The 20,554-nt window shown below is 40.6% G+C and overlaps 1 protein-coding gene across 6 annotated transcripts; it reads right to left on the bottom strand.

The window, feature by feature from the left end:
* Positions 1-1,700: 1,700 nt before the first annotated feature.
* Positions 1,701-19,474, bottom strand: hnf1ba (HNF1 homeobox Ba). Of its 6 annotated transcripts, XM_085430453.1 has the most exons (11): positions 18,834-19,474; positions 16,812-17,011; positions 16,285-16,552; positions 15,974-16,197; positions 9,294-9,448; positions 8,056-8,182; positions 7,792-7,974; positions 7,184-7,296; positions 6,807-6,851; positions 4,333-4,464; positions 1,701-3,648 (listed from the first exon to the last, which is right to left on the bottom strand). In XM_085430453.1, the coding sequence occupies exons 1-10, from the start codon at positions 19,202-19,204 to the stop codon at positions 4,372-4,374; spliced, it is 1,779 nt and encodes a 592-aa protein (XP_085286579.1). In that variant the 5' UTR covers positions 19,205-19,474; the 3' UTR covers positions 1,701-3,648; positions 4,333-4,371. The 6 variants fall into 6 exon arrangements, with proteins under 6 accessions (XP_085286579.1, XP_085286578.1, XP_085286580.1 ...); XM_085430452.1 differs by having other exon boundaries at positions 1,701-4,464; XM_085430454.1 differs by lacking the exon at positions 4,333-4,464 and having other exon boundaries at positions 18,834-19,473.
* Between the last annotated feature and the right edge of the window lie 1,080 nt (positions 19,475-20,554).

Below are 20,554 nucleotides of genomic sequence, written 5' to 3'. Positions count from 1 at the left end.
ACAGACAGCATGCTAGCTAGCCAAGAAACCACAATGATGTTAAAGCCGAGCGTTGTCTTGATTCCAGCACAGCAGCCAGACGCTGATTTTCAACAGGTAACGAAAGCGTTGATAAGCAGTCAGGCTTGCAGCATTGCAGCACAGCCTCTCTGGTCTGGTTTTCATCTTTGCTTTGTGTTGATGGTTTTGTATTGATACATAAAAACTAAAAAAAAGAGCCTATGTGTGTCCTCACTAGGATGGGGATTTGTGTTGTTGTGTGAGACTGTAGCCTGTAGCTTTGTATTGTTAAATGGTAATTTTGTGACGATACATTTCAGCTCAATATATGAGAAAGTTAAGTAATGAGCAGTAAACAAGTTACTTTCTTTAGTGAGTAATTAAGTAACATACTGCATTACCATTGAGAAAAGTAAGAAGTAATATGTAATACATTACTTTTTTTGAGTAGCGACCCTAACACTGGCAGAGAGTCTGTGTGAGGGCCAAAGCATCAGGCGAGGTAGGAGTTTTGACACTGAAGGCAGGTGGTAAGTTCTGCAGCAAAAAGAAATGATCATCTCCACAAACCTTTTGAGTGGATCGAAGCATTACGTGCTCTAAAACGTCGTGGTAGATGGCTGCATTGCCTTAGGACACACCAAAGATATGACACACCAAATCAGCACAGATGGCAGAAACCTCAGGCTGGACCTCAAACACCTCCCCACGCTTCCTCCAGACTCCAGGGCCTTGATTTCCAAATGAAATGCAAAATTGAATTTCATTTGAAAAGAGGAGTGTGGCTGTGTGTTCACAGCTAAAGTGAGAGATACACAGTATTTAAACTGTTTGAGTAGTAATTACCTCGAAATGAAATAGTCAAATAATCGGAGATACTGGACTTCAGATTTTCACGAGTTATAAGTCACAATCAGCAAAATTAAAACAAAAAGGCAGGAAATATTTGCATGTGATGAATACAGAATATATGAATGTTTTACTTTTTTTAAAAATAAATAAAATTATGACAGACTACTTTTTGTACTAGTGTAATTCACATTATTTTTATCCATATTAAACTATTTAAGGGTCCAATTCCATCCCAGGATAAAGGTAAACGTCCTGAACTTTGCTGTGCTCTTTCCCGTCCGGGACAAGTGAACTCAAGGCATGCTAGCAAAATGCTCCCTGCAGTGTAACAGCTATAGAAGCGTCTTGTACAATAAATTAAAGTTCAAGCAGTGCACTGACTTATATATCATACTATCCTGACCTAAATAACCATGATATGATGTCTCAGCAAAAACTGTAATGCTACTACATTTTTTAGAGTGTGCTCAGTGTCAGTAGGATGTAAAGTCTGAAATGATTTGTGCTATCAACAGGGTTCAGCGACCTTATTGCTGGAAGCGTAACGTGCACTTTAGATCTGTGAACTTCAAAGCGGCTGATTTATGACGCTGCAACACGACTACATCTTTGTTGGCATCATAAACTGATAGTACTTACACTAAAACACTTTTTCATCTCAATGGGTAGAAACCCATTTCAAATTTCATATTACTTTAAACGCCGTTTTTACTCCGCTGCATTTCTTTTACAGCTCAGTTTTAACACAGTAACGGGCAGGGTGGTTACAGTGTGGGTGGATGGATGATTATAAATGATAGATGTACCATTGTTGAGCTCTGTGAATCAAAATGACGACAAACACATGGTCAGTTTGAAAAAAGGAACACATTTTACTTGAAATACCAATATTTTCTCACAAAGTATAAATAATGATTTAAGATTGATTTCGATTTTATACAAAAATAATACATTAGGAGGAAAAGAAAATCATGTCCTGTCAAACAAGTACGAGTGCCTTCTGATCAGACGGCAGTAAATATGCCTATAACAGTCACAAACCAATGACATAATAATAACAATATTATGACCTAATATTGAACAGGAGACTGGATCTGCCACGTCTTACATGCCAGTTGTGTTTGCATAAATGCCTTTTTTGTCTCACAGGTTCTTAAAGCAAGAAGAAAACTCATGGTTGGTGCTAAATTTGGTTCACTATTGTCCAGCTAATGAGCCTGCGACGGTGTGTTCAGACAGAGAGCAAAAGCAAGATTTTGGAATTTTGGCACACAAAATTAATGGTATGACTGAGTAAGAGGTGATTCAGAGGTATCCACCTATGAGAGAGGGGAAGGAGGAGGGGAGAAAGAAGGATGCTGGAGGGAGGGATATCAAATTTGCATGAACCCCACTTTGGTATCTCTCTGAACAAACCTTAATACTGTTAGCGTGGGCGTCTGTACCCACAGCAGCTGCTCCTCTCCCCGACATTTCTCAGCCTTTCTGGAATCCTGCAATGATTAGAGCCGTTCCTGTCACAACATTGTCTGACTTTTATGTTTGTTTTGTTTCTGAATACTTGACATTATTATCATTCTACTCAAGGGGGGGGAGATCCTGTGATATATATTTTATGATGAGGAGTTATTAACAATATTTGTACTATTTCGGATTGAAGAAGGACGTGGGAGAGATAAAGAGAGGGCGGGTCCCATTCCTGAAATTCACCTGAATCTATGTGCAAACAACAGTCAGAGGTTTCCTGAAGGGGAAGGGACACATTTAGAGTCAGTGACTCAGTCCTTCCCTCGACGACTGAGGCAAGGCCAAGATCACAAATGTGGCAGAGTAGCTTATGAGACACGCAGCTGCAATCGAAGCTCCTATACTTTGGCATATTTTGTCACTCTTACACCCAATGTGCTTTTCTTTTATTTACAGGCAGCTGTTTTCACTGACAGTGTACAAGTGTGTGGAGTTTTGTGCAGAATCCAGTTATACAAAGCATTGCATACACCTACAGACGCATTGCATAGTCCTTTCAAGATTGTCAAAGTCTTTTTCAATCACAGTATACACACTGAACAACTGGGAATGACAAACAGGCATTCATCCTTTGCACTACTGCTAGTACAGTAAACCGAGTGTGAAAGAATAACATGGAAGACTTTTAGAATGTCAAACGCAAGATCAATAAAGGTTATTGTGATTGTCACGTAGTCTGCTCACGCGCAAGGCTTTCAGCCCAGTCCTACCTCGGCCTGCACACAAGCAGATCAGTGTCTCTGTCCCTTAGTGCCAGCGTGACTTTGTATTTCCACCTTAGATCACAGTTAAAGTCATCGCAGAGCCTTCAGTCTGGTTCGTGAGCAGTTTTTGGTGCCCGATTTTTGTTCCTTGGTAATGTCACAACAGAGGATGACTGCAAATTGTTAAAAACAAAAAAAAAGAGAGAGAGAGAGAGAGACGGGAGGATGGAAAACTGAACACTGTTTTCAAAAGATTCGGTTAAAATCATACATCCCTGTTGATCATTTGTGTGCCACAGAGGGAAATCCAGACTCCTCCCTTTCAGGTGCAGGTGAGTTGGGGGGGTTTTGTTGTTTTTTTTTCCACTGTCCCCTTTTCTCATTTCCACCGCCGTGCCCGCCGTCGTCACTCCTCTGCGTCTGTTGACTGACTCATCATCCGGCACGCTGTTGCGGGTTATTAGGAGTTGTCATGGTCACCGCGATGAGAGGGTGGAAAAATGCGCTCTGGTTGCCGGGCACCGAGGAAGTCAGGTGGACGCTCTCACCAAGCTTGAAGAGGACACTGTGGAGGTGGAGGATGAGAGAAATGTCAGACGAAGCAAGGCTGTGTTTCATAAAACAATAAATACAATCTGTCCAGTAATTTACATATACAGACACACAACGGTGATGATGGACTACAGTGAATTCCTGTCATTCTGACCCTTTTCTATATGTTAATGGGGTGAATGGCTGTTTATGGATAAGCTTAAAAAAATGAACGAAGCGCGATCGTCATATTGGTTGAATTAGACGGCATAAAGGGAACATTTCATGTACCTGATGTTTCAAATATATAGAAGAAATGTGCATTTATTTTATATTATACCTCAGTATAATGAAGCGATCACTAATTAATACCAAATTATAATGATCCACCAAAGTAACAGAACCAGTCAATGACAAAGCTGCCATAGGTGATATTTTAGCCATTTGGGGTCAGTGGAAAGACGTCTTTAGCACACTGGCACCGTCAGGTGTAGATTTTCAGTTGTTAACCTTGTTACTTTACAATATAAAGCGCCTTGAGGCGACTGTTGTTGTCATTTGGCGCTATATAAATACAATTGAATGGAATGGAATAGATATGGTGTTTTTCATGTGCTACAAAATGTATGAAGCTAATTGTGAGACAAAAAAGCATTCAAAGCCAGGCAGTTTATCAAAAACATGGATTCAATCAGCCAGGGCTTCATTCCTTACAAACCTATTTGTTAAAGAGCAGAAGCGCTTCATAAAGTCAACTCTATCTCCAGCCTCGGCTCCAATCTGACCAGTACCATGAGCTGCTGATGTTCTCTCTCTCCTGTGCGATGGTTTCTCCTTCACTTATTCTCTGCTATGTAGAATAACACCCGAATAAGTGACCAGCTGTCAGACGGTCAGTATTCGTATTTCTTCACAAACTTCACTTCACATGTTTCAAAATAAAAGCCTTTTCAAGAAATGAGGGGTTAATTCTTAAAAAACAAAACAAAACGAGAGCTGATGGCTGTTAATTTAAAGCAGACGTGTTATTACAAGAGCATTCTACGGCAAGAGGGTAGAGGATCAGCGGTACTCGTGACCGGTTGATCAAACAGAGGACAAGGCCAGTTACCTTTAGCAGCTGAGGTAAATAAAGGCTATCAACTATTTCATTCATGTGAATGAGAGAGAAAGAGCAACTGTCACGTTATCATCATCATCTGGGATGGTTTTAGTTCACTTTTAATCTTGTGTCTGTTTCAAAAACTACTTGCTGAAGGGCTAAAAATACTGAATTCACTGCAACGTTCAAAGGTTAGCAGCAGCTGCCAGCAAATTTTTCAGGCAGAATGGTTTCTCACATACGCTGACATCAGTAATTAATTAAGACAACTTTGCCCAGTTAGCTTAGCCTTTACTGGATCTTCAAAATACAGATGAATTAACTGAACAAATTTCTTTTATCAGTTAAGACTGCAAATGCAAGACTTTTACTTGTGCAGTGTCACATTTCTACTTTTACTTCAGTGAATACTTCCTGCAGCCCTCCACCTTGATGCGCCACACCTGACCAAATACATTCCTCATCCCTCTTCTCCTAACTCTGAAAAGCCGTTTCCATTGAAACGCTCTCTTCGTTTAGACTGTTTGTGGAATTTATTTTTCACCTGCCTCTCTAGGGGTGGAGGCAGCTGACCCCGGTGTGACCCCCCAGCCAGCAAACAGCGTCACCTGATAAAGCTGACACGCAGCCAAGACCTGAGTCATTAGACGGCGGCTCTCTGAGCAGAGGCGAGTTTGAAGCAGACTCAGGTATAATGAAAGGTTAGTAAACAGCAAGTGTTATAAAGCCCGAGCATGCTGGTGTCACGACAAGGAGGCAAACCTATCCAAATAAAGTCCTGATAAGAAAATACCTCGGAAAGCTTTGGGGCTAACAGGTCACTAAATAAAAAAGAAGTGGTATAAAATAACCGAGTATATGTGCACTTTGTCTGGAATTTTATGCTACTTTGTACTTCCCTTCCTTTATGGCTAACATTTTACCCCAAAATGCGTTTAAAATATTATGACAAAATACAGCTAAAGCCTCATTTTTACAAAAATAACCTGCTATAATCTGGTAGAGAAAAAAGCTGAGATTTCAAGATGTAATTATTCATAAAATTCTTATTTAAAATTAAATATTTTGTCCATTTGATGCGGTCTAATAAAACTGCATTTAGCTACACGATTAACTTATTAATTCAGACGATAAATAGATAAATCCTTATCAAACAATAACGATAATCTGAGCACACAGATCCATGATATCATTAATAAAGAATAAATATCTTTTTTTTCTTGGCTAATATGTTGTGTTCAACTCACAAAAACGAAAATATTACAGACGGCTTCACCAACAAAAGGGATCTCCATATAGGTTGAACATATTAGGTAATAAAAAAAGTTTAAAACCATTTTTACATTAGTGGTTTTAGTGCTTTTACTTAAACAAAGGACCTACCACTACAGGTGACAACATCTATTTTTAGTCAGTTTTAAGGAGGCAGTAACACTTAGGTTAGAGGAGTTTTTGCTATTTGCTGCTCACAGGATACACAGCGTTCTCAGCTATCCTCCCCTGCAGCCATCAGTCTGGCAGTAGCAGCTCACGGTACAATCACTCTGTCTCAGCGTGGGAAATTGAGTGTGTGAAAGCACCGTGGACAACATTTCAGGCTAGAGCGATCACCGAGAGCAGGGAGAAGTAGGAAAGAGGAAGAGATGTAATTAGAAAAAAAAAAAAGGAGAAAAAAAAAAGCCGCCGCCCCCTCACCCAGCCCATCTCATCTCCAGCCTCACTGTAGCATGGAGGAAAGCTGCAGCACACAGGGGTTGAGAACTTTGATTAACAGGTCTCATTTCCTGATCGCAGAGGTAAGTCTCGTCGGGCAGAGGAAAGTGAAAATAGGGAGCATTAATCAAGAGGCGTTCAGGCTGAGGGAACATGTGATTGATTAGACAGCTGTTTAAGAGGAAATAGGAATTCTGAGGAGTGTCCTATCCATACATCCGTCTCTCCTAATGAAAGTGTTTGAACATCAGCCGTAAACAGAAAGCAAAGGGATCAACGTGCACAGCCACAACTGTCCTAAGTGATTTGATGTGTGTTTGAGTTTGATAATTTCACTCATGTAAACTGCGTGACTGAACTAATAAAATTGTATTTACCCAGGAGAGACCCCCAAGTTGCACCATCTTGTTTACAGGAGCGTCCTAATGTGACAGGAATCAAACAAGTCAGCACACCGTCATAACACACACACACACTTCTCCCTGCTGTGATCTAGTTCCTGCTGTTGCAGCGAGCTTTGATGGTGCTGTTTCTCTCAGTCAGAGTAAGGTGAGAAGGATTTTTCTTTTTTTTGTGCATCAGCAGGGAAACACGACAGTTGCAAAGAATTACAATATAAAATGCAAATTGAACGGTGATTCTCATGCAAATGTCCCCGTAATTACTCGAACTGAAATCATCATCGGCGGGTAGGGGAAGCGGTCAGAAGGTGCGTCTAACTGTAGCTGTTTGTGGCACGGGGTTAAAGTCTCACCGTCTTGCTCGAGGATATGGAGCTGAGGGGGCTGTTGGCGTCTGTGACCACCATGGCTGAGGAGAAACGTGACGGGTGGGAATATTGCGGGGGTTCTTGTTTGTGCGGATACACTGAAAAAGGGAGACATAATAGATTATTACACTTCCATAACAGGGACAAGTAAATATTTATTAAGGTTAAGAGCTGATCTACAGCTGCAGAGAGGAAGCTGCATACCTGGTGTGTAATATTATATTCAGCAACATTTACAAACTATCTTCTTCCACTTTTATTTGTGCTTTAGTTATTAAGAGTCAGGGTGGGAACTCTTTGCTTTAAACCACAAAAGCTGACTTTGAGAGAGAAATCAGACCAGATGGAAGCATGGTGGCTGATTGTGGTGTTGTTTTAGGCTGGATTACTCTGAGCTCCTCCCCATTAAAGCTTCAAATCACATCAAAGTTTTTTTTTATGTCTAAATAAACACATTAAAACTGTCTGGTTACAAGTTGTGCTTTGTTTTAACACAAGGCCTAAAAGCTAATGTTAGAAACCTCCAAAAACTTGTTAAAAATGCATACTAGTGCCTACTGGACTGACAAAAACAATCAAAATGTGTTACTGACTGTGTGAGTGTGTGACGGAGGCCATGAACGGCTGCTGGCTCATGTGGCTCGGACTCTGCTGCATCAGGCTCTGCTGATGAGGGCTGTGGAGCTGCTGGGAAAACGGCACCGGCTGGAGCGCTGCAAGACTTCCCGCCACGCTGTTGATCACTGGCACCGTTTGAGACTGCGATGTGTTTAAACCTGGTGACACCCAAGTAAGATGTCAGTCACCACGTGCCTTTAGAACAAGCGAAAATTTGTATTGATGTATGCTAGACATACTTTGTGCTATGGCCATGACTCCAGACAGAGGCATGATGAGGTTCTGTGTCTGCTGATGGCTGTGATGGGAACTGTGGATGTTTGTGAGTGTGCTGACCGGAGGAAGTCCTCCACCTGAACCTGAAATCTGTAAAGAGATCATGGAAATAAAATTACAGTACAGTTTTATAGCAGTACTATTTGTTTTTAGCTGAGCACTACACTCAGAGTTATCAGAGTACTGGCTATGTAAATTCACATAAATTCATGTTCAAAGTGAAAGAGATGTTGGCAGTTAGACAAACAACAGACATAAATGTTGACTCAGTTCGGATTCTTTTGTACGACACCACAGTTGCGTAATTCCCATCACACACAAGAACATACTGATAAAGAAAAAAATTCCAAGGAAAATAAAATCATAATAAAATGTCGCCGAGAAGGCTGTGTGAGTTGGCGTTGCGCATTCTCCGCGCATGTGGCTTCAAACAAATGCTTCACCCAACATTTACAGTAATCTTTATCTGGATCCTCCCCCTCAGTGGGGCTGCGTTTATTTGACTACAGCCTCCTGCCCACAGAGGAGAACTTGGCCTGACTCACATCTGCATAAAACAACTGACAGCTCTGACCTGCCGCACACTACAATGCCTGCCCTCATTTCACATAATGCAGGGCAGAGGTAAACTGTGCTGTATGACTAATTTTTCCCCAGTTTCCAAACAAAATAAACAGTTCAAACGGACGGATACTGTAATCCCTGATGATTTGAATAATGCTGTATTTTGACATTAGCACATTGCACATTTTTTAAAAGTACTTGTACAGACGCTATGATAGTATGCACAGGTTTCCTGATCACTGATCAAATATTGAACTAGGGAAAAGGGGAGAAGTAGATGCAGAAAAAAAAGTATCGGGCATGATCAAATGTTGGCGTCATTTCTCTGGCAGAACAAGCAACACTCCACCTTTGGCTCCTCTTTGTGAGGCATTTAATCAATAGGAACAGAATGTTTCTTTGTCAGGTTTATTGGCTGAGAGATGAACATGCCTGGTGCACTTTGGTGATGGCTGCCTGCTAGTACAGCCACCGTGGCTCCACCTTCCAAACACAGCAGCACAATGTGCTAATTGTTGGCTCTTGCCAGCACGTCCATGGGAGAGGAGGTTCAGGAACCTACTTTGTACGTTTATGCTAAACGCAGGCAGGTTCTTATCTAATCTGAGGCCACCAGGGCCCAGGTGTGTTCACTCACCATCTTGGCGTCGGGTGACAGCAGACTGTGGCTGTGGTCCAGTCCTCCCGGAGACACCTGCTGGAGCACTGACTGGCTGGTCGCCATTGCGTTGCTACTGTGGTGACTGATGGCCGAGGAGGAGGTGACCTCACTGGGAACTTGCCCGTATCTCACTGAGAGAGAGAGAGAACCAGAGAGAGAGCAGGTTAACTTAACTTGTCTTGCCTCACGGTCGCTGTGTGCTGCAACTATTGCAGGTATATAGGGCAGTGAAGAGCATTGGCTCGTCAGTGCTGAGCAGTGACACTGTCACTCCAACCCACCGCACTCACCTGCTCTTTGACTCGGATAGGGGAGGACTGAGCAAACAAAGACAGTGACCCGTCCACTGCTGCTATCTGAGCAGCTTAGCCAAGGCCATTCACTGTGTACATGCACTCACATAAGCAGGACTCCCATCAGACTCTGTGACCAGCATACAAACATTACCAATGATGTTTGTATTACGTCAGGGTTACGAAAAGATATTCAGTTTGAACAAAGGTTGTCCCTAGTGCTTTTTTATTTTTCACCTTATAGAGCAATATATTTGGTCCAAGGTATTTTAATAACTGTCATTAAGAGTAATGGTAGCTGTACTTAATGAATTGTCTAAAAAGTATATCATTTAGACTCTAATGTTAACTTTACTTTCACATTTCCTCCACTACTTTAGGCTACTGTTTCACTTAATAGTTGTACATTATGCTTAGGAACATATTAAATGGGGTTTTCGATGTTTTAGCTAATATATTAAATATCATCAGCTTTTATTCCAGTGTATTTAGCTTCCAACTGTTAGCCATACTGTTAACTAATCCCATTTTTATTCATATTTGTAGCTAGCAATATATTAGCAATGTATTTCTAACTAACATTTTTATGTGTTTATCTATACTATTGTCCAATAATTTCAATTGTTATCTGTACTTTTTCGTACTTTGTACAAAAATACCTGGGGTTTTTTTTTGTTGTTTTTTTTTTACATTTTTACCCAGATATTTAAAAAAAATTTCATTGTGTATTTCCAGCTAAGAATCTTATTTGTTTCAGTCTCTGAAGAGGATGTGCCTTCTCAGTAAATGATGCTAAATCAAAATCATATAACTCCATAATAAGTAACACTAGCACAAAACTGTAATGATGGTTGCAGAGCCAAAACATTAGCATTTTTAATGGCATAGCAAAAATAAATTGCTGAAATAAAGATTTGTCAGCTATTTATCTAAAGTTTTGTACTATTAGTGCTATTTAGGTGCCTTTAGGTACTCAAAACTGGAGTTTTATCTATATTATTATCCAACTATTTTATCTACTTTTAGCAATTTTAATAATTTTAACTTTTAGCTGTACTTTAAACAGATATATATTTGTAACGAGATATTTCAATTTGTATTTCAATTTGTTTATCTGTGCTATTAGCTAATAGTTTCAGCTGTTATCTGTACTTTCAACCAAAAGCATCCACATTTTATTTGTGTTTTTGCTAGCTAAACTTGCTGTTACATGATTTCAGCTAATTGTTTATTTGTTTCACTCACTAAATACGAGCAGCACAGATTCAGCACATTTATGCACGATGCTAAATCTAAATCATATAACTCTAGTGTGATAGGTAGCACTAGCATGAATTGAAGGCCAAATGGCGGAAACATTAGCTTGTCAATACTAAACAGGTGAAATTAAGATTTGTCAGCTATGTCTTTCAGGTTTTGTGTTTGTGCTACCTATTTAACTTGGGTACTCAATACTGGGGCTTTATTTATCAATACTATTACCTAATTATTTTTATTTGTTTACCTTCAGCATAATTTCAGCTAGCAATTTAAACTGTTATCTGTACTGTTAATCCTTTATAGCCCCCTTTTATATATATTAGCTAAACATTAAAATTTCCTTATCGTCAGTTTTACCCAATATTTCTATGTATTCATCTCTGCTGTCAGTTAACGATTAGTAATCACTAGTTACCATTTTTGTTTATCTATTCTATCAGCTAAAACCTTTTTGTTTATTTACCCAAACTATTATCTAATGAAAAATCTGCACATTCAATCAAGATATCCAATTTTTTATTTATATTTTTAGTTAACTATACAAGCTTTTTATTAAGACGTTTTAGTTAAATATTTATTTGCTTATTTATACCACTAGCTAACATTTTTAATTGCTAGCCATTGTGTTGATTTGCTGTTTGTTTTGTTTTTTCACATTTTCATTTCAATAATTTAGCCATTTCTATTGGGTGTCTGTTTCAGTCTCTGATAATCCGTTACTTAGTTAAGCCGGTCTTCTCAAATCCCCCTACTGGAGACCTATCCTTCTGTTTGCAAGTGGCAGCCAATCACAAGAAAGTTGGAGGCTGGCCTAAAGGAGATGAGACTAAAACAGCTTGTATGAGAGGCTCTGGTCCAACGCCCAGCATGCAAACTCAGAATGATAGATAATGACATTTTTTCAATTGGTAATCATACTAAGAAACTGCCATAGAGTAAATAAAAATGGAACTGAAAATGAGAATAAAAAGTGTCTTATAAAACTGGGAGCCTAGTTACAGTCCACATTCCAAACTTTCAAGTTTTTGTTATATTTCAAACAGTTTAAAGAGATTCACAGTGAATCGATGAGAATAAATTTAATGACATCACTTAATCCCCCGTCTAGACTACTTTCTGTCTCTCACTGGAGGCCCATAGGAATGCTCCACCTCCCAACTGACAATCAAATGTATGTTTGCTGATGCAGGCCTCCCTCTGATATCAACAGAGTAAACATTACACAATTACAAGCAATGCCAAACACATTCTTATCCTGTGGTTTCAACCTCGCACTGTCACACAGTGCTTCCCTCCCTCAGTAACAGTGCAGAGACAGACTCTGTTTGCACTAAGATCAACATCATCTTCCCCAAGTCCCACGTCCCTGACCCAGGTGTGACAGCCGGAACACCCTGCAGAAGTCGGAAGTATTGATATGCACACATTTCGAGATAAAAAGAGGGAGAGGCTTTGACACAATAGGTGAGCAATGAGAGGGACATCGATTTCTAGGTGTTGCTGTGCAAATCGTATAGTTTAGTTTGCTTCTAATGAGATTTTGCCAAAACCACTAATCATGAAATCGCTGTAGTTTACAGCTCCATCTTTATCAATGCATCTACAGCTTTAACCATAACAATCTTGAGACACCATTTCTCTACATTTGCCGAAATCTGTCTTTGTACAGGTTTAGGAAATCCGATAACCTGTTACTGGGTGAGCTTCCAGATCTTCTAGATGCTGATTTTAAAGTTTTTCACTCCTGCTCCAAGTCTTTCTTTTAAAATACGAACTCTTGTTAAGCTTCTCATTTAAGAGATATGCAAGTAATAGCAATCTTTTCATTTAACTATCGCCAGTAAAGCAAACATATTTCATGCAAGCACATCTGATAATGCGGAGCTATTGCTTTGAATATGGATAGTTAAAATGCAGCTACTTCAAAGCTGCTGTCATATTTCATCCTCTAAAGTACCTGTCCTCCATTTTGTACGGCCAACAGACATCATATTGTGTCCTGCAACATACTATCAACCCCACAACACCCCGCCGTGCCTTGTAAACACTGCCACAGAACAATAAAGCACTCCATTGGACTCATGACCCCCATTGCCACACAATAGAGGAGGACTCATAAAAAGTCAGTTATCTCGGAGCTGGGCCACCTCTTAAAGGATGCTATTCAGGAGAGTTTTGTTTCTTTGGCTTCTGTAGTAATTTAAGCTGCAGGGAAGCTCAGACTTCCACAAACTAAAGTTAGAAACTAGGGTTTCTAGTCTTTTTGACGGCCCAGTCAAGAAAAAAAACTGCAACTTGCTTTTTGAGAGCAGGGGGAGGGCGAGAACTTCAGGATGGGAGTGGTAGCATGGACCTTCAGCAGGTTTAAAAGCCTCTAGCTCCCTGTGTGACCCATGTAATATCAAAGCCTGCCTCCCCAACCCCAGGCAGTGCTCATTGTAGTGCCGCTGAATATGACAGACCTCCTGGGTCTCTGCAGGACGTAGCCAGTCTCCTCTTTGTAGCACTCTGGGAGCACTGGAAAGTGCAGAGCTAGGCCATTCCTTCTGTGTGTGTGTCCCTGTTTTAAGCTAGCCTGAGGTTACAGAAAGCAACACAACCCACACATGCTACTGTATCTGATCTGGAACTTCTGAGTTTGCTAGTTTGGTAATGTGCAGAACAACACAGTTCAGCTTACACAGCGCAATTTAGCTTCAGCTGTCAAATTACCATCAATCTAAAACACTCCATCACAAGCAAAAGTTGTCTATTCAGAATCCTGCTTAACAAAAAGACAAGCATTATCTTCACAAACCAGGTTACGTGATTGGTCCGATTTGTTTGTCTGCTTGTTAGCAGAATAACTCAATAAATGACACGAATGTTTTAGCAGCTTGGACTAACATGCACGTGATTCGCTTTTGTCCATGGAAATCTGAATTCATGTAAGATTGCTTTTACATATTCCTATCAAAGTAAAACAGAATAATTTAAAACCACCATTTTTAGAATATATTAAAATCTAATACAATCCAGACATCCTTCTGGATCCAGGAACTCAGTTTGTGGAGGGAATTTTTAGCCTTGGTGGAGCCATGCAGATACTGACTGCTCCTGCTGATAAAAAAAATGACTTTTTGCATAAAGAGTAAAAGTAACTTTCATGCTGAAAACTCCCAGTTTTGTTGATGAAACTAACAGTAGCTCACTGTTAGGTTAGCCTCACTGTAAAAGGGTATACAGAAGACATCAAGCTTTTTTAGATTCAGCTTTAAAAAAATAATAATTGTAAAACGCAGAACTTCAATACAAAAATTTGGATTTTTGAATGATTTTCATTCATTTTTATTTTTTCTTTGGCCAAGAAAATGCTGATTGATAACCATACCATTTTAATGACACCTATAAATTTGTTTGAGGAGCTCCTACTTTAAAGAATAACGGCAAAATAAGATGCTTTTGATAAGCTCAGTAAACATGAGTGGATGAATATTAGGCACTTATTACATGGGACGACACAGACGGCTGCTATAAAATACTGTAAGCAATCTGCTTGAAAGATCAGTTTCATTTCCTAAAAAGGTCACCACCAAAAATGCACGTCACACTGTTTGACTGTCTATCCAGTTGTGACCAACTGATCAACGAACCAAAGCAAAATCAATAAAAACTCCCTGACTAAGAGGAGTTCCTTTGAAATGACCCAGAAGTGACCTCCCTTGTAAGACTGAAGGTGTGGCGGCAGTTTAAGGAGGGGGGTTACCAGCTTTCTCTATAGGCGAAGAAGGGGTCATCAGTCCTGTCTGGCCAGAAAAGAGCCAATACCACAGTGGACAGCTCCTGCTGCTCCAAGTCTGCGACCAGCCTCAGCAACTATACTAATGTCCATGAAGGTGAGGAGGGGGGGCTTTAAATTCAGTCCTCCTCCAGGCCCAGCCAAGATAAATGAACCTAGGTTACAGTGACTGCAGTCTTCTAATACACCACAGACAATGGGACCTCCTGCTGGAGCAGAGTATAGAGAGTAGAATCAGAGGAGCCCCTTATCAAAGGCCTGGGAGATGTAGCAGCAAAGGATTTTAATTGTCCATTAAGCATGCATAATACAGGCCGTGCCCTAGCAACGCAATGAGGTGCCCCACTGGGATATTATTGTCAGTTCAGGGGATGACACTGAAAAACAGCTGATGCTGTCAGCATGATGCCAGCAGGACACCTTGTAAGCAGCCAGCAGAGAGATTTTGGTGAAACAAAGTGCTCTCCGCCATGCACCAAACCTTCCTTTCTTTGCATCCTGATATCCAGGCCTGCTCAGGTGTTCTCAACAAAAACAAGGAGACAAAAAACCTTAAGCAAATAGACAATCCACAAGTGGGACCAGTTTATGGAAAGGTAAAAGAGCAAGACAAAGCAAACCATTAGTCTCCCCTTCAAAGCTGGACTCGTGTTCGAACACAAGAGGATAACAATGGGATCTGAGTGAGTCTCTGAACACAGAGGTTTATGGAGGGTGAGTGATGGCATGGGGATAATGCTCTGTGAGCCCTAGCTGCTTTGTTTTATGTAGTATACGCAAGGTAAACTCAGTCAATACTAATTAGTTTGGATGCAAACATAAAGGCAAGGTGAAATGGTCAGAGCAACAGTCCACAGCCTTCTCCTTGTTTTGGCAACTCCGTGAGTCCTTAGAAAACTCGATGGAAGGAGGAAATGTGGAAATGAAGGTGGTACATCGAGGTGATGTCTGTTCCCCCTTCTATGACCCTGGCCTGACCCTGGCCTGTCACGGGGTTGCTGCCCTTTGTATCATGCCTCTCCATGCTGACTTTGGAGTGGAGATTGCAGGTACAATGTGGATTGTTCTCAGTGTTTTCAAAGATCAGAATAACAATGCCACTCGCTCAGCTCACTCACTCACGCTCATTGATCACTTGTCCTGTCTTTCTCTGGCTCTCTGATCACATCAACTGTGAGCCTCTGTGCTTTCCTCAAAATAGTTTTACACCAAAGAAAATGAAATCATGCACCTTTTGCGCCACCGTCATCAAGTCTCCCATAGGCTGATGTTAGCATGTGTAATCTGCCGAACCGCTTGCAAAGCATCACCACTTGACATCTTACTTGGAGGTGAAGCGCTGGCCTGGGGATGATGCGGTGAGCCATGAGAGAGCAGAGGGTTGATGCCGTGGCTCGGAGCAGTGATTGCATCCATGGCCAACTTCTGCCTGAAGGCTTCCTCTTTACGCCGGTTGGCGAACCAGTTGTAGACTCGCACTTCCGTGACCAGATTAGAGCCGAGGCCTTGAGCTTTGGAGGGGGAGACACCTCTCTGAAGACACTCAGCTCTGCGGGGAACAACACCAGGTGAGAATGTGGTGGTAGCACTGCACGGGCAGCATTTTTGTGCTAAAAGTGGCCTCATGTGTGTCTACCTGTTACACTCCTCCACCAAAGCCTCCCGCTCCTCCTTGCTGGGGTTCTTCTGCCGCTCGTAGGCCTGGTACAGGATTTGCTGGGACGCAGGCCCCCATTTGAAGCGGTTGCGCCTCATTTTCTTACAGGAGGGTTCGATGCCCACCTCTTCGCCGGGCTGACCCATGCTCTGACCGGATGGATTGAACTCTGCAAAATAATAACCCTGATCTGGATTTCCTTTGTCAGCCATACTGCTGCCAGGACCATGAGCTGCCTGGTTGAACTCTGAAAATAAGAAGAGGCTTGTTCAATAACGCTGATATCAAAATGCTTTCTTATACAAAGTTTGGCACTTTGAATGTATAAATTAGATGCATTTTCACTTTTGATGCATAATGAAAAATAGTTGCATGTACATGCCATTCATCAGGGTGAGGAAACATGATATCCCTACAGGTTTCAAACCCAAATAAAGCAGCGTGCTGCTGCCAGCTAAACATTTCAGGCTGTGGCCAAGCTGTGAGAAACTCAAATATTAACTTACGTCGTAGAATTTCCCGCTGTTTCCTGACATACCAGGTGTAAAGGGCCGCTCGCTTCTGTGTTTTCATGGGCGTTCCTTTGTTGAGGTGCTGGGAAAGGTGAGACTGGTTCAGCCCTGTGATGTCCACCACCTCGCGTTGGGGGATGTTGTGCTGCTGCATGTAACCTTTGATCATGCGGGCAGCACGCCATGGATCCTCTCTGCGTTCAGTTAGAACAACAGGGGCAGAAAACATGGTTCATTGCAGCACTCAAGTACGTGCAGCGTTCAGGGGAAAGTTATGAAAAGAAAATCCACCATTTACTCAAACTTTGAGGCTCAAATAAAGAGTTCTGGAATAGTCATGCTATTAAATCACTAGTTCATGTGAGATTGTATCATTTCAGATGTGGAAATGGTTTTAAAAGTTCATATTTAAAGTAAATATAAAAGTGAAACAACTAGTCATGAACTTGTTCCCTTTTGTTGTTTCCCTGTTTTCAAAGCCTGGAGTTTAAGGGGTTTGTAAAAATAAAGAGTCTCCAACACAGACAACCCATTTATTATTCCAGCCTGCTCAGTGAGCTGTAAATATTTCCAAAGGTTAGTTCAGCTCAGAGTAGATTTAAGCAGCATTGTTACCTAAACTCTTCGATTTAATATAGAAAGAGTAAAAATCGAAATTAAAACCATAAAACAAACTTTACATAGGCTGTCTTAACTTTAAATATCTGATCTACTCAAAGTATAAAATAAAAAATAAAACAAGACATAATTTAGTATAGCACAAACAGCAGGATATTCTTTAAAAATGTAAAAATGCAGAATTTCTTAAGATGATAATCAAACCTTAGGTTACAGTCATATATTAGGCTCTAAAATTAAAATTTAACCTCAAGGAAAACTCCGTTAAGTGATTTAAAAAAAAAAAAAACTACATTAAGTTGTATGGAATTTATATCATATATAAATTTAACTTCAAATTTTAAGTTTAAGTGGTAAAACTGTACCTTTATATTCTGGTTAATTTTTGTTGCAGCGGTGTCTATTTAAAAAAGAGACGAGTGGAAATTGAGCCTTACCGTGCAATCAGACACTAACAGGCCCAGACACTCGGACATCGGTAATTATTGCAAATCTGCGCACGTCTGTTTGTTTTGGAGAATGTGGAGGCCTACATCTAAGTCTGTGGGTTAAGTGGGAGATGTTAGTTTATAACTTTTGACAATGAATAACCAGATCTCCATTCACTCTAATCACACGCCACTGTGTATCTTTCAGTTGATGATTTATAGAATAAAATTAATAATAACTTAACTACACGTGGGTTCGTTTTGATATTCTTCCGGTGCTGTTAGTGGATGATAGAGCCTCAAATATTAGTTCAACGACGATGAGTGGTTTGAACGGTGATAATTAGAAAGAAATGGCTTCGTGATGGGATATTATTTTTCCGTGAGAGGGGTTTACAGACAGAGGAAGAACCGGAAAAACAAAAAAATTGTCACAGTCAAATTGATTTAAATATAATAATAATAATAATAATAATAATAATAATAATAATAATAATAATAATAATAATAATAATAGAAGTTGTATCGTTACTTTCTTTTTGTGGAGTCCGTGCGCCCGGCGTTTTTATCGTCGAGAGGTGGAGTAGCTATAGTTAATAATAAATAGAAGTAAGTTCAGCTGATATTTTGCAAAGGTAAAGAAATAATAATCCGTGTGGATAATTAGTAACCAGAAAGTGAAAACCTAATCGTGGCGGGTTATTTTAAAATTGTAAACAAAGCCTGAAAAGTGTTTTAGGGATATTACTGCCTATTATTATTGTATATTTTTTAACATGTTAAAAACCTGATTTGAAAAAGGCGTAAACTTCTAAATTAAGAGCACATTGGGCGAGCTCAGACGGATAAAAGTAAGCGAGCATATGCGCAAATTTCACTTTCTTGTCTTCTCGTCTGCCATAAAAAAAATAAAATTTCAAAAAAATAATATAAACTTTTTAGAAGATAGAAATTTGTCAGGAGAACTTACGCCAACATGCGCTCCACCTCCGCCCTCTGCTCCGCGGCCTCCTCCGTGTTGAGCGATTGGAGTTCCTTTAGTATCGGCGGGGTGTCGTAGTCGTCCCCGTCCTCGGAGCCCTCGTCGCCGGAAAGCTTGCCCTTGCTGTGGCCGTTGGTGAGCGTGAGGAAAACGGGCTTCGTATCTGCGTCCCCTCCGTTCATCTTGCCGCTCTGAGGCGACATGGGCAAGTTCTCCAGTTTTACTCCAAAGTTCGGCGGGCTGGGGTCCAGGTCGTCTAAGGCCTGGATCAGAACATCTTTGGTAACTCCTGAGTCCAGCAGGGCGTTAAGGAGCTCCTGCTGCAAGGATGTCAGTTTCGACACCATTTTAAAGAACATTAAAAACACCACATAGGCCTACTGTGTGCGCGCTGGAGCCGAGGGTTGAAAGGGAGGATCGTGGGGAAAAGACCAAAAGGAAAGTCAAAATAAAGTTCCTTTCTCCCTCTCTGGCTTTCGGCTGCTGACACCTGCTCCGAGAAGCTGCTTCACTTCCCTGTTGAAGGGGAGGGATGGAGCTACTTTGCCATGATGCTTTCTGAGAGCGGGGGAATATAAAACATGGTAATGAGTGGGCCGGCTGATGGGAGCTTTTATGTAAATCCACAGAATAAGGGCCGCTTTGCGCCGAGGCAGACGTGTTTACACTGCTGCACGGCTGCTTTTATTGGCCCCCCTTATCAGCAAAACTTTCGTGGACTTCGGACCCTGTTGTATATGCCATAAAGACTAAGAAGGGCTGCGCATATTCAGCTGCGCTGGATCAGTAGTTTTATTCCATAAAAGCACCGAGACAGTTAGGGACAGAGTTCAGCTAGTACAGTACAAGTACTTTTTTGGCTATTTAACTTTATTTGTGTGTTGGAATTTTTTTCTCCGTGTGTGGGGTTTATTTTTTGTTTTTGTGTTTTTTGTTGTAAATTAGATGTTGTTTATTGTTAAAGCCTCTAATAAGCCATCTGTTTTTACATTTTTTGGAAATTATTGCCACATATGAGGTCATATGGATAGCTGAAATGTGTCTCCAGCTTCAGAGTTGCTACAATAACTTATTTTACATTTATATGAAGTTTAAGATATAATGTAGCGACAGTATGCAAATATATTTGCCTCCTTTTAAAAATCATGCTCTTGTCTTTTCTGCGCACATCAACCCTTCCAAAACTATCCATGTACCTTAAATTGTCTCCGTTTTATTTTACTTATAAATCTTAAATTCACTCAGGAGTAAGACAAACCCTGAGTCAATACCGATAAGCGCAGAATGACGTTTTGGGGATCACAATTGACTTTACCTCTTCACCTTAAAGCAATAAAACAATAGCTAATAAAGTTATATTCACCTGTGCTCGTCCCATGGGGGTCACCATGCAGCTCTGACGCACTCACTCAGCCAGGTACAGCGCGAGGACGAGCTAGAGCAAAGCATGCAGAAGTCACACTCTATATTTTTTACGTGAAGATAACAAATGATTGTAATTTAAGATATAAAGATATAAAGTAGTGAAGGTACGCAAATATAATTTGTTACAAGACTCCCTTTAAAAAGAATGCACTTGTCTTATCTGCGCACATCACCACTTTACAAACTATCCCTAACCCCTAAATTGCCTCAGTTTTATTTTACTCATAAACCTTCAATTCACTCAGGAGTTAAACAAACCCTCAGTCATTATCGATAAGAGCAGA

This window comes from Copadichromis virginalis, linkage group LG14 (genome assembly GCF_057382275.1).
Source record: "Copadichromis virginalis isolate Kocher_CV1m ecotype Utaka linkage group LG14, C_Virginalis_male_GT1.1, whole genome shotgun sequence".
Classification (NCBI taxonomy): domain Eukaryota; kingdom Metazoa; phylum Chordata; class Actinopteri; order Cichliformes; family Cichlidae; genus Copadichromis; species Copadichromis virginalis.
The sequence above is the reverse complement of the archived record's forward strand: the minus strand, read 5'-3'. Positions and strand labels throughout refer to the sequence as shown.

Bases quoted from the DNA above. Each gene is read 5' to 3' on its own strand.
- hnf1ba (XM_085430452.1), bottom strand. From the start codon at position 19,204: ATGTTCTTTAAAATGGTGTCGAAACTGACATCCTTGCAGCAGGAGCTC. The intron at 8,183-9,293 runs GTGAGTGAACAC...ATCTCTTTACAG, and splicing joins TGTCACCCGACGCCAAGATG to ATTTCAGGTTCAGGTGGAGG. The intron at 7,297-7,791 runs GTCAGTAACACA...TCCCTTTTTCAG, and splicing joins CTCCGTCACACACTCACACA to TGTATCCGCACAAACAAGAA.